Source organism: Babylonia areolata, chromosome 2 (assembly GCF_041734735.1).
Source record: "Babylonia areolata isolate BAREFJ2019XMU chromosome 2, ASM4173473v1, whole genome shotgun sequence".
NCBI classification, from domain to species: Eukaryota; Metazoa; Mollusca; class Gastropoda; order Neogastropoda; family Buccinidae; genus Babylonia; species Babylonia areolata.
This window is the reverse complement of record NC_134877.1, coordinates 40,145,820-40,162,300: the sequence shown is the minus strand read 5'-3', so window position 1 is coordinate 40,162,300 and position 16,481 is coordinate 40,145,820. Positions and strand designations below refer to the sequence as shown.

Below are 16,481 nucleotides of genomic sequence, written 5' to 3'. Positions count from 1 at the left end.
TTTAAGTAATTGGAGTAGTATCTTGATCTTGATCTTGTTAGACGTTTAATTTAAGCCTGGTAGTGGCCTCAGTGTTCGCCGTTCTGGGCTCGTCACTATTCCGAGTCTAAAAACTTGCACCAAAGGAGTCTTCATTGGAGTATAACTGACTGGCGGCATCCCGCGGAATTCAGTTCCACCGGAGATTAGAAAAGAGAGATAAACACATGCATAGTACGGCATCACTATGACTGATCCTCCAGTCGACATTCAGTGACATGCACCTCACACTTACTCAGTCCACTCCGCTATTTTCCCGCTATTTAAAACCGATGCACACGGTGCGAATCCATTCAGGCACCATAAAAGATGACAGTTACTGTTCCCGAAGGCACACACAATACACATGCACAGAATGATTATGCGTGTATACTGACTTTAGTACTCTCTCTCTCTCTCTCTCTCTCTCTCTCTCTCTCTGTCTCCAGATGGATACGAGTTAGAGTGCAGAGTTAATACTGGTATTCACCATCCATACTAGCAGTTACCTTTGGTTGTCGATTTTCATCGGAAATGTCTTTTGTTTGCATCTGCAGTGTTATGTTAGGGGCTGTTCAGTGGCCAAAGTCATTAAAATCATTTAGTGTTGAGCAGTGTTCTCTCTCTCGAGTCCACACACACACACACACACACACACACACACACACACACACACACCATTCTTCACCCTCTGCCCAATACTGTTCCCACCACCACGCCCCCACCCCCATTTTTACGTCAATAAGGCACACACACACACACACACACACACACACACACACACACACACACACACACATTGTCACAGTTCCAACCACCACGCTCCCCCCAACCCTTTTTTTTCCCGTTTAATACCACTTTAAGTGGAGGAGGTTAAACTCAGTGTAGACTACTACTACTACTACTACTACTACTACACACACACAAGCACACACACACACTCTCTCTCTCTCTCTCTCTCTCTCTCTCTCTCTCTCTCTTGAATCAGTAATGACAGTATGTGTTGCCGCATAACTTTCTTATAAAAAATATATCAGTTTTGAAAATGAATCAGTGTCAACTATACAGTGACATGATTTTACTCAGTCAAAACAACACTAAATGGGCCTGGCGAGACAAGACACAAGAGCAGGGAGCATATACTGTCTTTGTGCCGCGCAGTATGATTGGGTTGCATAGATACCGTTTGTCACAGAGAATTTCAAAAGTGACAGAGATAATCAATTCACTGATGTGTAGCTCTTCGTGGTACGCCGAGTGACTCAAACTGTGCATACTATATAATTATATATATATGCATATATATAATATATATGTATATATGTGTATGCATTTGTATATGTATATGTATTTACAGGTACTAATTATGTACATATACAGGTGCACGAGATATCTGAGTGTATTTCTTTATAGTGTACCGTCGCGGCAGGACCGTGGCGGACACGCCCGTGATGTTGGCCTGCCAGTGCCCCGCCGGCGAGTCTGAGGCGGCGTCCATCCGGTCCGATGCTGTCAGTGTGTCGAATCTCGGCAACACCTGTCAGTAGTGGCAAGTCGATGATGATTCTTTGTCTCCCGTGCAGGTCAGCATACTGATATAGGACTATGTTTGCAGACCTGCTACTGCCGCCTACTTACCCCGGGCCTTTATTTAGTCAGTTATTTATTTACGTATTCATTCAATCATTTATTTGTCCGAATCACGGTGTACATGCCGTATGTGTGCACAAATCAGTTTACTTCATGTCATATACTCGCATTAAAAAAGACAACAACAGAAAAACAGTAATCATAGACAACAGAAAAACAGTAATCATAGTCAGCAGTGAGACAGGCGCTGAAAACAACAACAACAAAAAACAACAACAACAACAACTGACAACAAAAAACAAACAAAAAAACCCACCAGAAAACCAACACAAGTTGCCGGGATTTCTGAAACAGTGACTAGGCTGGACAATTTCTGTCCAAGCTTGTGAAGTTTCGGGAATACAACACTAATAATCATGTTGTTTTCATTTGCGGCGAGTCCGTGCATCGTTGTTTTTGCCCGGCCGGCCTGAATACAATTAATTTTTGTCCGCCGGACAACCACAAAACGACTGACCTTAATTCTAAAAAAAAAATAATAATAATAATAATAATAATAAAATAAATTTTAAAAAACTGAACGGGAATCATCATCATCAGCATCATCGTCATCATCAATGGGATTTGTTGAGCGCGGTACCCCGCTCCCAAAGAGTGATCGCATACCCGTAGTATAATCAGTTATGTTTAGCCCCGTACTGTGAATGGTATGCATGAACGTGGGCGTTGCGGCCCACACACTGGCACGAATAAAGAGGTGCGCAATCTGTGAAGCGGTCATGAGGTGTCACTGTCACCGTGCACTGTAAATGTTTGGACGACCGTGTTTGTTTTACGTTGCCTTAAATTGCTCTCTCTCTGCCACGGTGTCACAGTGTGTGTGTGTGTGTGTGTGTGTGTGTGTGTGTGTGTGTGTGTGTGTGTGTGTGTGTGTGTGTGTGTGTGTGTTTGTGTGTGTGTGTGTGTGTGTGTGTGTGTGTGTGTGTGTGTGTGTGTGTGTTGCCATAGTCAATGCATCGGTGGTACATACCAGTTTTGATGCATTACTTCCTTTTTTTTTCTTTTCTTTTACACGAGTTGTGTGTGTGTGACATTGAGTATGCACCGGTGCGTCAGTGCGTGCGCGCGCGCGCGTGTGTGTGTGTGTTCACATGTTGGTACAGAAAAAATCCTTTACACATGTGTGTTTGAATGCAGTGCATTCGCACGCAGAGGTAAACGTCCGCACATGCTCATTTGACTGTCTGCGGACTGAGGCAATTTCTCACTGTGACAAACCGTTGAGCCGATTTCAAAGGATGTGTTTCATTTCTTGACTGAGTAATCTACCCATGGCCAACTGAACTTGAACTGACTGTCTCTACCCAGAGCATCGATCGAAAACACATTCTTTACAAAAGTCCTCTGTACGTGTCCATGCAGCTTTTGTAAATTATTTCTAACGCACGGCTGCTATCTGTATTATAGTTCATCAGCTGGACATAACTGTCAGATGGATTGACCAAATCGTCTGATACACTGAAAACGTAATGTGTGTTAATCAAAGATCGGTAGCAGAAGGCCGCTTTTTAACATTGTAAGATACTGACGACAGTGTTCTTCTTATACAATCGGAATTCTGTCCCTTTTTTCTTTTCTTTTTTTCTTTTTTTAATCTTTTTTTTTAATGAAGAAAACGAGTTATTGAACCAGATGCTTTAAACTAACAAATCACAAACTGAGCATATCAGGCATTGCCGGTTTTCTCCGCAAATATTTCAAGCTATAATCATGTGATGTTGATATGATCATCCAACACGTCATAGTCAACGCCGTGTTTGACTGATCTCCACTTACAGGGTATACTGCGGTAAAGCGTATTTTCAATGAAACTTAAATCAGTTGACATTATTTGCTCTCAGTGAAAGCCTAACGTCAGTGATATCTTGTAATACATAACTGGGTATAATGAAATAACTAGCGGCAGGATATGTGCTCTGTAACCATACTCAGGAACCAGTTCCATTAAAACTGAGCTGTAGGCTTTACTATATAGCGAGTTCTCAAAGTATTATTGGATCTTTTCTAGTTAAAAAAATATATATATATACTTTACCCCCCCCCCCCCCCCCCCCCCACAACCCCCTTCTCGATCTGTCTCTATCTCTGTCTGCCTGCTCTCTCTCTCTCTCTCTCTCTCTCTCTCTCTCTCTCTCCGTCTCTCTCACTTGGCTTTAATGCCAATAAAAGATGGTTTGAAACTGGCACAGCAACACAGTCTCCCTGTCCAATATGTAACTCAGCTACTGATGATGAATACCATTTTGTGTTTCAGTGCAAATCTTATGATTTTATTCGTAAAAAAATGTATTCTTTTTTGAAAAGGATGTAGTAAGAAGAGAAGATATGACAATGCTGCTCATATCGAATGATGAAGACATCACAAAATCATTTGCTAAATAGATTTCAGAAGCATGGAATTTCGAAAGAAAATGATAAACAGAAGTTTAGATGTGCACCGGCAAATATGAGTAAAGCAAAATTCATGTATTCATTTATGGAAAAAAAAATTATTATAGGACATATTATTTAATGATAATTTGATAGATACACATGATTGTGTGCATGTGTATACAAAAATATTTATTCATTTTGGATGGTCGAGCTGACCGAAGTGATCAGTTGATTTATGTTTGTCCCATTGTCGGTATATACATTATTTGTATGTGTGATGAGAATGTTGATTTATATTATGTTACTTTGTTTGATCTTATGTTCCCTGATAATGTATTGTTCCCCCCTGTCACAAGGACTGTACAGTCAATGACAGTAAAACATCAAAAAAGCGTCTCTCTCTCTCTCTCTCTCTCTCTCTCTCTCTCTCTCTCTCTCTCTCTCTCTCTCTCTCTCCTAATGAATTGCAGTTTGGGTTTGCAGTTTGGGTTTTGTCTTGTGAGTATTACGAGGCCGTGAAGATCTAATGGGACCTAATGTGGACTGGATAAATACAAGCACACAGTTGCTTATCTGTCAGAACCCCCCCCCCCCCCCTCTCTCTCTCTCTTTATGAACTGCTGTTTAAATGGGTTTTGTCTTGTCATTGTTACTAAAGTGAAGATTTTGTGGGACCTAACCGAATGGGGATTGGATAAAAACAAGTTGCTTTTATCTGTCATCAGAATTAAGATTTTTTTTTTTAATAAGAAAAATTAACAAAAAAAGAAGTCTTATGTCTTGTCTTGTTTGCTCAACGTTTATGTCTTACCTAAATGTCACTGTTGACAGCCAGAACAACAGAACGATTTAAAGTTGACCCATGTGTGCGATTTTTGCACCGGAAACAAAACTGGCTTAGCACCGGGTGAATAAGCGGACAGGTATGTTTTCCGAGGCTGTCGTCTACCTGTGTGGGACTGGGGGCTGACCTAAATATAGGACTACCTGAGACCAATATGGCGACAACTTGCGGAAGTGCTTTTGCGTGTCCGTTCAAATTTGTTTGATATCGTCGTGAGAATACATGTATGTATGCTATTCATATTATTGACATTTATTCTGATGTGGTGATTTTCAGAATATAAAACGATTAATACACAAGTCTGTGAAGCTGCCAAGTGTTCACAGGAACTCAGGAAGAGCATAGAATTTGAATCTGTGTGACACCTGCTTTAATGACAGTTGTGATTCACTGAGTATTTTTCCTTTTTTTCCCTCTTGAATTAGTATTTTTAATCAGTCTTTGAAATGTTTCAGCTCACTCGAATTCGAAAGAAATTTTGTCACTTATTCTTCGGTGACGATGTCAGTTTTCAGTTTATTTTAAAATTTTCTTACAGCAGCTTGCGGCAGCACATACAAACGGTTCGTAGTTTTAATTCTGGTGCAGAAAGTGCAGGAAGTAACATGATCTTACCATCACACTTCATTTAGGAGTTTCTGCTTCTGTCCGCTGTTGTTTTGGATTCAGCGCTGACTACTGTTTTTATTGTTACTGGATATGGACAGACATGTTGACGAGGTCAGGAGCGATAATAAACATCTGCAATAAACTAAGATGAAACAAGTTATTAGGTTGTGAAACTGTAGTACTGGGACAGTAATCAACACTAACACAAATTTGAACTAGGTCAGGAGCGATAATAAACATCTTCAGTAAACTAAGATAAAAACAAGTTCCTAAGTTGTGAAACTGTAGTGCTGGGACAGTAATACTAACACTGATTTGAACCTTATAACAGTGGGCAAAGGCACACAGCTTAAGAGCTATTGCTGCTTAGTTCTACTCCCAAGTTTTCACACAGGTAAATGAAGCAGTTGAACGGTACATTAGATCTCAACAAACAAAGAAGTTTTAAAACTAGTTTGTCAAGTCTATGGACTTAAGTTTCTTGGTTTGAAATGTGTTAAGGTAACCTTTCCATCAGATCAGATCAGATGACAGTCCCATAATCTGAAATACTGTCAGCACATCAAAATCAAGGCATTTTGGACTACTGTACACAAACTGAAAAAAAACAACAAAAAAAACAAATGGCCAATTTTTAGCTTGACCAAATCATTACTACTGAACAGACATTGAAATTATAAAAGGTGCCACAGGGCTTTTTCACTTTTAGTAGAAACTTAACTAGTATCACCACCTTGAAATTCTGTGCAAGAATTTTCCTCTTTTCTTCTTCTTTTATAGGCTGCAGCTCCCACGTTCACTCGTATACGTTCACGGGTGGGCTTTTACGTGTGTTACTGTTTTTACCCCGCCATGTAGGCAGCCATACTCCATTTTGGGGGTTTGCATATGCTGGGTATGTTCTTGTTTCCATAACTCACCAAACACTGACATGGATTACAGGATCTTTAATGAGCGTATTTCATAATCTGTGTGCGTAAACACACGGACTTGACTAAGGGGGTTCAGGCATAAGCAGGTGTGCACATATTTGACCTGGGAGAATGGAAAAATATCCATCCTTGACCAACCAGGTGCTGTTACAGAGATTCGAACCAGGGACCCTCAAATTGAAAGTCCAACGCTTTGATCACTTGGCTATTGTGCCCGTCTTCCTCTTTTCTATTGCTCACTTCATTTTTTGCCCTTCCTTTTTCTTGTCTCTTCCATTCTTATTTTCTGCCTTGCTAGTCCATTCACCAATATTTTTTTTACACAAACCGTTAAAAAAAAAAGAAAAAAAAAAGAAGCTTGATAATTGGGCATTCTTACTTTGTTGTATCATTTTTTGTGACAAGGATGTGTGAAGTTACATTTTGATTTTTGCTTGAATTGTAATTTGTATGCTCGTTACCATTATCAAATGGCAATAAAGAGAAGTGACTCTCTCCATTTAATAGGTACACAACTTCAAGTCAATGCTGCAAGACAATACAGAATAAATGCACAATTACCTCAATGGATTTTTTTTATGTCTTAAATGAAAGAACAATGAGGTAAGGAGGCATTATGAATTTTTTTTTAAATCCTTCAAGGCAACAATGTATTTTTCTGTATTGTCTGTATATTATGAGTACAAGCATATTTAAGACCAAAAGGCTATGTCTGTCTTGAATAAATGGTATAAGGACAAGTCTAGAACTTCATTTTTGAGGTAATGTGTGGGTTTGTTCCAGTTGTACCTTTCATTTACCTGTGTGCTACATAAATTGTTAGCATAAGCAGCATGAACTTGAACTTGATGTTGTGTACCTTTCAGTTTCAAATGTAGAGTTACTTCCTTTGTTGTTTGATTTTTTACTCTCGTAGCCTTTATTATTAATTCATTTTGTAATTATGATTCATAAATTAATTTTTTGTGTATTATGTATAATTATATTCAGGTCAGTTTTCTTTTTTTTCTTTTTTGTCCTGCGATGAAAATTTGAATGAATGGTGATTGGTCAATGTCAGAGTCATGATGTTAATTAGCTGAGGTGATTAAACGAGGTCCTGTGTGCAGTATGCACTTAGCACTTGTAAAAGATTTCATGCTATCAGTAGGGTTGGCTCTGGAAAAATTCTGTTGAAAAAATCAACTTTGAAGTAAAACAAATTAATTCTCTTGCAAACAGATAAACAAAAATTTTTAAAAAGGAAGTAAAATGGTAGCGCTGTACCTTGGCAACGCACTCTCCCTGGGGAGAGCAGCCTGATTATCACACAGAGAAATACATTGTGACAAAAAAAAGTAATACAAATCACAATACATTAACATGACTGTTGATAGTGCGTAATACTCTATTCATTATTTTTTTCTTTTTTAGGTTCAGCTGGATCAATATCAAAATGTTATTAATGGATTTTGAGCCCTGCTATGGCTTATCGTGGTTAACGGGGTTATGACCAACAATGATAGTTTAAAATAATAAATTGAACAATGAAATGAGGTCACCTTGGAGTCAGTTGGACTGGTTTCATTTATCAAACAACTCATACTCATTCTGTTCTACTTCAAGCTGTTTCCACTATGTTTGCATGTTTGCAATACTACTTCAAACTCAGATTGCCAAAATCTGTCAGGACTACATTACAAAGATTGTTTATGAAAAGGAATTTTCACTTTATTGTAACACAAGACAAACTATACAAAGGTTGTTCATAAAATGGATTTTTCAGTTTATTTTAACATAAGACAAAACAATATCATTATACACATAAAACCCCGTTTATGCATACCAGTTAATTTGGAAGTTACAGCCCATGAATGAACAACAACAGAAAAAGAAAGAAAAAAATTAAAAGCATGAATTGGTGATCATTTAAATAATTATAATACTGATGATATTTGAAGGCAACTGGAGAGGATGGAGAGCAGAAAGAAAACATCAGGCTGTTGTTGTACACTTTTCTTTTGATGTGTATCATCAAGCGATCAGAGCTTGTACTTTTTAAATTTTCATATTTCATTTTTGCATACATTTGTACCAAATTCTTGTTGCAGTTTCAAGCTTTCAAGATGATGCAGATGCAGGACATCATGTATACACAGTCAGAAGACTTCCCTTCTGCCATAGTGCTGGCTCGCCTGGCAGATGTGGTGGTCAACAATAATGTTCTGTATCGCATGATTCAGCCTACTGAGCAGGGCACAGAGGTGGTGTCCGTCAACAGAATGGTCAATGTTGTGCCATTCAGAAGGTGTGTATGATATATGTGAATAGGGAGAGAAGGGTGGTTGTTTGAAGGAGGGGCTCAGGGGTGTGGGGTGGGGGTGGGGGGGAGTAATGTTTAAAAGGTAAACAGAACACAAAAAAGTGAAAATTTTATGCATTTTTAGAATGGATAAATGTTTTTATTTTACTTATGCAGAGACCACTGTATAGATGGGATAGAACCTTTTATTTAAAGGGATAAAGTATGCTGATGATAGGTATACATTCACACACGTGTGTGTGTGTGTGTGTGTGTGTGTGTGTGTGTGTGAAAGTAATTCATGTGTGTGTGTGTGTGTGTGTGTGTGGTTATTGGTGTTCTTGAATCAGTCTGTGAATGTGTCATGTGAGGTTGGTGGCTATAGTGAGAACTCGTCATTTTCACCTGTTGATTTCAATATGATCAAAGTCAAACAGAAAACTGTATAAAATCATGGTCACATTTTTTTCTATTGTTTCATTTCCTTATTAAAAAAACAACAACTGACTTATGAAAATATTACACTCATTTGAATTGAAATATTTGTATTGGTATTTCATAAAGATGTATTATATCACAAGCCTTTCACAATTTTTTTTTATCCATTCTCATGACATTAGTACTTCTCTCTCATTGGTCTTGAGGGAGATTTTGGTTTGTTTGTTTACCCAAATGCATTTTCTACACAGTTTGCTGAGACTGAGACTGAGACTGAGAGAGAGAGAGAGAGAGAGTAGGCCTATGTTAAAAATTATATGGGAATTGTGTTTTCTCTTTTTGATTTATTGCTTGTTTTCTTTACTTCAGAGTATACCGGTTTGAACGGAAAGAAGAGCTGAATGAATTCTGCAACGAGTTGCTGAAACGTCCCCTTGTCTTACAGCCAATAGTTCACTTTGGGCGGGGTTTAGGATCTGGCAGTCTGACTTGTGGAATGTGCTACAAAGATGGTGAATATTACCTCAGGAACTAATTTTATATATATATATTTTTATATTCTTCTTTTATGCAGTACTTATTGAGTTGTTTTGTTTGTTTTTACATGTATTTGAATTTTTCAGTTTATGTTTGAACAGAGTTATGTTTACACTGACTGTATTAGTACTGTTATTGTGATGAACACACTGCTATGTGTATGAATCATTTTTGTTAGCATTGATGAGATTTCAGGTGTTGGTAATTTAGAGTTATTTTGAACATTTCGAAGCTTTTAGATAACCTTTGCAATGAGCTAGGTTAGAAATAACATGAATTTATCATATTTGATTAAGAATGCATGGAAGTTAATGTTCTTGGAAGTTATGGTCTGGTCATAATTGTTTTTTTCTGTCCCAAGATAAATGGGTGATGTTGGTCAACCAAACCCACCCCAAGATCCTTGGACGCTTGCAGATCGGACTGGATGCTGCCAAAAGCGCTTTGGCTCGTGGGCAGTCTTGTGAAATCAGGGTATGGCTCCCATTTTCTGGTGTCCTTGAGTAGTTTGTTTATGTGTTTGGTGTCTTTGTTAATAATCAGCTGACTCTTTTGCTACTACAGTCACTTTTTTAAAAATTTATTTTTATATTTATGTATTTTTGTTGTTGTCAGTTTGCCTTCAGCCAACTGGTGGAGAAGCTTTACAAAGAGAGCTTAACACGCAAAGAGCAGGAGAATGCAGCTGAGACCCTGGACCTCATCAAAAGTTATTTTCGTTATGCTGAGTGGGAGTATGGAGACCTGGTCATTACCTATCATGGATATGCCGCTCGGTTTGGACGTGGTGGTGGCTTGCGTGACATGCAAGTAAGTTGCTGTTTCTATTATTTGTATTAATTGTCTGATGTTTTTGTATCAAATGCATCAACAACAAAAATGAAATAGAATAAAAAATAAGTTAACAAATAAGTACAATAAAAAGACATTCCCAGTCCAAACTACTATTGAAAATGCTGCACATTAACACATTATTAAAATGTTAGAAATCTGGGCAGATTTCAGTTCAGATCTATCAGTGCACAATGTTCCATTTCTTTCAGTCAAAAGGCCAAGCTTGTCATCTGGTAAAATATGATCAGCACATGTAAAAAAAAAAAAAAAATCTATGCGTGAAAGTTTTGATCAGTGTGGCCTATGATTCGATACAGACAACAGTGTATTCATATCATTTTGTGAAGAAAAAAAAAGAAAGATATTTTTCGCAAACTTATCTCCCAATCACACCCAAGACAGCTGTCACTTATTCAGCTATATCATTCTTTGCACACCTGAAACAAGACAGGGAGAGAGTCACTCCGTCACATTCTCCCCCTGTCCCACCAGCTGTTTCTTTCCTTTCCCACTCAAAGCAAAATTATATGTGCTCTGTCTGTGTGCTCATCTTTAAGTTAATATCAGTTCACAGAAGTGGTTAATTGTGTTTTTACTTCTGTTCAGGGTTGGTATCATATTTGTTGGACATTGGTCTTTCATGAATCGATTGTGTTGCAGATGCTGAAACTATCATTTACGTTTGAAGACCTCATGACGATGGAGATCAGCTGGAAAACTCTGGGAGCTGAGTTTTTCCCCAAACCTCACCTGGCACCAGTTACTGAAGGTAGGCCCTCCTTTGGTTTGCTTACATGTTTTGTTGACTTGCTGAACACAAGCCTTTTGAAGTTGAGTGTGCTCATAGCCATTTCACACAATTCAAAGTAAAGCAACATGTACAATTGCAAGATATATTTGTGTGTGGCAGAAACACTTGCAAAATGATACATTGTGTGTGTACTCTCAAATAAGATCAGTTAACAAAATTCTTCATCATCAGAGACATACCATGAGTACAGCAAAATTTGTGAGACTAGTTGATGTGTCCCAATAGCCACCAGTCAGAAAGCTTAATATATATCTACTCTCATTATCCACATTGAGCAACAGCCAATCGTGCTCTGTATGGTAACTTCTGGATGTTATTGTCAACACCCCTCTCACAACTCTTTCAAAATGGCAGACGATGAACTTCTACCTTGCTGTAGTGGCTTGAAACAGGAGTGTGTCACACCAACAAAACATTGGGGTTTTGCCACCCAAGATGTTGCAAAAGCTTTAAAAGTCATTGATGACAATGAATTTAGTGCTAGGAGTGGCACAATTTTGTTGGATGGTTTACTTGATGAGATAGAATGATACTTTGCAGAGGATGGAAGGTGGGGGTAGTTGAAGAGCCAGATGTAGCCATCGAAGGAGAGAAAGCAGAGCAGGAGGTTGAGTATAGCTCTAGAGTTGACTTCAAAGATAAACCATCCACTTATTCAGGGCAGAGAGTGAGAAAGAATGATGAAGGGGGCGATCAATTTCAAGCGCATCATGAATTACATGTACAGCATGGTTTTTGAAAAGCATGCTCACCTAGCAAATGGGAAGAACAAGCTGTGCCAAAATAATGCCCAGCACTGAAGAGGTTGATATGAAACAGATAGATAAACAAATTTGTCTGCATTGTGAGGAATAAGTAAGGTAATTAAAAAAGAATTTTAACAATAAATCAAAGCACTTATTCTTTTTGGGATGTTGGGGCTTCTTTTGTTTATTGTCATAGATTGTTATAGCATCGCTGCATTCCTGAATATCTTTGAGATGGGCGCAATAGCCGAATGGTTAAAGCATTGGACTTTCAATTCAGTCTGAGGGTTCAAATCACAGTAATAGCACTTGGTGGGTAAAGGGTGGAGATTTTTCCAATCTCCCAGGTCAACATATGTGCACACCTGCTAGTGCCTGAACCCCCTTCGTGTGTATACACAAGCAGAAGATCAAATAAGCATGTTAAAGATCTTTTAATCCATGTTAGTGTTCAGTGGGTTATGGAAACAAGAACATACCCAGCATGCACACCCCTGAAAACAGAGTGTGGCTGCCTGCATAACGTTTGAAAAGCGGTCATACACGTAAAAGCCCACTCATTTATATTGGCATACGAGTGAACGTGGGAGTTGCAGTCCACGAATGGCAGAAGAAGAAGAAGAAGAATATCTGTGAGAGAAATCTGCTATTTTCAGTTTCTTTCTTGTGCTGAGTTAGTAAAGTTGTGAGCATGGTTGACTCCAGATCTCTGTCTCTGTCTCTGTCTGTCTGTCTCTCTCTCTCTCTCTCTCTCTCTCTCTCTCTCTCTCTATATATATATATATATATATATGTGTGTGTGTGTGTGTGTGTGTGTGTGTGTGAGATAATAATGAAAGCCTTTTCGTTGAGTAAAAAAACTGATTTGCCTGATTGCAGATGAAATTCGTGAGAGCTTGCCGGCCTGGACAGTGAATGGTGTCTCTCCACTAGAGAACATTGGTGAACAAGTGCCTGCAGCAAACTACTCCTACTCTCAGGCGGGTCGACTGTATGAGAGCTTCCGCAAGAAGAAACGTCGACCACGAGCAGAGATGGGTGACCAGGCAGAAGGGGGTGCCCCTACGATACGACCTGCAGTGACTGACGGGATTGAACTGAAGGTGATGGGGTATGAGGATGTACAACAGTTGCAGCAGCACAGCCCCGGTGGTGGCAGATACATGGAAGAGCAGCCTGATTGTTACCATGGCTACAACAAAGATGTGTACAATGGCAGGGTAGATTACAATGCCAGGGGGACTCAGCCTCCAACTCAGCAGCGGCAAGGGTTCACCGAGGATGATGGTTTTTATGAGGGACAGGAAGCCAGGCCCAAGAGAAGTCAGCAGCATGACAGTCATGGACATATTTACCCAGATGTCAGAGTGAATCCTAGGATGGCTAATGAGCCTGACAGGCAGAATCACCCTGGTGCTGGATCTTCGCCAACTTCATATCCTTACACAAACGCCCAGCCTGCTACCAGTCCTTATGAACGTGCTCCACATGGGCAGATGTCACGTCCTTATGCAAGCACTCATCAGAATGAAGCAGCAAGCCCCTACTCACGTCCCACCACAAGCCGTGAGGAGCATGAGTATACTTCTCTGAAGAGCCAGTTTCCCCGGCTTCACATGCATGGCAGTGACCGGTCATCCCATTCAGAGGCAGGCTCTGGGGCTGCTGACAGTGGCATCTGTTCGGACAGTGACGGACATGCGCGGGAAGGCAGCTACGACAAGTCCTATCCCTCTGTGCAGAAACACAGTCCAAAGCATCCCTATGCAATGGACAATCCTGGCTTCCATGATGATGACCAAGAGGTTGGTGATGCCTTGCGCAAGCACAAAGAACTTGTTGCCAAAATGATGGGCGGGGCTCAACTGCAGACTGCGGAGACAGGGCGCGTGAGGCAGAAGTCTGGTCATGAGGACATTCCTCAGCAAAGACACCAGTCAGGGAGATCAGACAGAAGTGGTGGTGATCATTTGAGCAGGAGTGGTTACAGTCCTCCTTACGCCAAGGGCAGTGTACCATCCCCTCTGTCCTTGCAGGGACAGCACTATGAGAATGACCGTGCAGACAGCAACAACACACATTACAGCCAGAAGGCTTATAGCCCCAGTGCTCGAAGTCCAAGATTGCCTGTGGAAGAAAGCTTCATTTAAACTGCTAAGTGTTTTGGCCCTGCCCACCCCACCCCCACCCCATGCTTTCTGACACTCACTGCCCCCCCCCCCCAACCCCCAACCCAAGATGGAAAAAATTAAAACGAAAACTTTAGGCAGCAGACTGACGAAAATTGAAACAGACTGCTGACTGTTCTTATACATTATTTAGAGTCTTTGTCCACTTTTCTTCCAGTCAAGGCAGCAGCTACAGGAGCAGATTTAAACAGGTCAGTGTGAAGACAGCTATTTGGAATGTTTCAGATTACATAGATTCTTATATGTTGGATGCTTAGGATGCATTTAAGGAAAAAGAAAACCACAGATCTGATTTGTGTGTATGTTTCTGAAACTATGTTTCAGCATTTGACTTAGGTACTTTTCTGAAGGATATTGGTCAAAGGTCAAATCAAAGAGAGAATGATCTCCTCCAATACCTTCCTCAAAATGTTGAGCACTGGGGAACCCATCCAACCAACTTAAGTTTGAGAGTTCTTTCTTGATCTTGGTGAGATTCAGTGATGTCAGTAGGTGTGCAGCTTCTTTGTATATTTTTGTGGTGTGTGAGATTTTATTTGCAGTAACATATGGCTTAAACCAAGGAAATGTTTCATGGCTTTATCAGGGTGTTCCTTTGTGTATAGATCATTAGATGTATTAAAAATGTGTTGCTATGACTTCTTGGTTTAGTAAGCATGGGTATATTTCCCAGTGCATGTCCCATCACGTTTACGTAAAGGATAAATGATCTAGAACTAGATTCAGCCCTTTGGACAAAGAACAAAAGAAGTAGCCACAGTACTAAGATTTATACACTTCTTACACCCTCTGTGTGTTCCATGCCAACTTTCTCTCCTCCAGCATACCATTATTCAAACAATATATTGAATGGAGTTGCTGATATTGTTCTTTGTGATGTTTTGTTTAACCAAGTTTATAATTGTAGTAATGTGCATCGTTCCCCAAGGGCAGAATAATAGTTTAGTATAAAATCCCCCTTCTCCCACTCTTACGATTTCATCCTCTGCATGGTGTGAAATTTAGTCTCCCACTGGTATGTAATGCTTTTCATGTTTGGTACAGCTTTAGTTCTCTCCTGAAACGAAGTAATTTTTGCTTCAAAAGCACAGTTTTAGAGCTGATAACATTACTCAGGATTGCCACACTGTTGCACCCTTGTGGATGGCTCCAGTACCACTTTAAATATGGAGGTGACTCCTGACCCACTTGTTACCTTCTTCTTTGTGACTTGAATTACTGTTGCTTTATACCATAGCTGTAGGATTTAGAAATTTACAACATGCTTTTAATTGTATGCGCTGTAGACCAGAATTGTGTGCTCTATTTTCACAGCATTAGAGCCTGTGTTTGCAAATTCTCGTTTGCTCACCAGACTTTTTTTTTTCAAAATTAAACTTACTACAAGCATTTCTAATCTTTTAATGTTCATTTTAGTTTCTTGTTCTAAATCACTCACTAGATTACCTTTCTAGTTGTTGTTTTTGTTAGGGTTTTTTTTTTTTTGGGGGGGGGGGGGGGGTTCATCATTAGCTTGTCCATTTTGGTTGCATGCCTGAGTTTTAATTATAACTATTGCTGATGCAAGGTCTGCAGTGTTCTGTTTATAGTTGCTTATCAGTTCCTCTGCATGCTTTTAGAAGGCAGTGTTGGTGCAGTTAATATGCATATTCTTTTGTTAGTTTTGATATTAGTAGTGTATCTTGTGTATTTAGATTTGTTCCTGACATGCTCTAAGTAACCTCTTTTTTTCTTAGATGGTGATGATAATGATTAAACAAACTTATATTTGAAGTTACATAATATGCTTCTTTCATTAATTGAAAGAACATTAAGATTGTGTAGGAAATGGCAAATCATGCGTTATATGATATGTGTAATTAGATATTTTGTCTTCCAAGCAAAAATGTTGGGGAGGGAGAGGGTGGGGTAGGTGGTTTATCCCATGCTGAGATAGATTATACATGTTAAATATATACATGTTATATATTAAAAAATATAGATTTTTTTTTTTTTTTTTTTTTTTTTTTTTTTTTTTTTGCTATTGTGCCCAAATAAGTGATAAAGGATACCGGTGTTTGTGTACTTGTTTGTTTTAGAAAACTAGTGTTTGGGAGCAGTCTGTGTAATCCGTGATGCAAGAACTCATAGGAAGAATAATAAGAGTTTTATTTTAGTTTTGATGGTGCATCATGAATTGTTAGTGTATGGTTGTTGATCAGAGACTGTGTAGGGGTTGA

General features: G+C 39.3%; 1 protein-coding gene across 1 annotated transcript; it reads left to right on the top strand.

Moving 5' to 3' along the window:
* Positions 1-4,997: 4,997 nt before the first annotated feature.
* LOC143279444 (uncharacterized) lies at positions 4,998-16,135 on the top strand. Its single transcript, XM_076583487.1, has 7 exons — positions 4,998-5,109; positions 8,517-8,713; positions 9,515-9,657; positions 10,044-10,156; positions 10,298-10,492; positions 11,177-11,285; positions 12,953-16,135. The coding sequence occupies exons 2-7, from the start codon at positions 8,532-8,534 to the stop codon at positions 14,221-14,223; spliced, it is 2,013 nt and encodes a 670-aa protein (XP_076439602.1). The 5' UTR covers positions 4,998-5,109; positions 8,517-8,531; the 3' UTR covers positions 14,224-16,135.
* Positions 16,136-16,481: the final 346 nt, after the last annotated feature.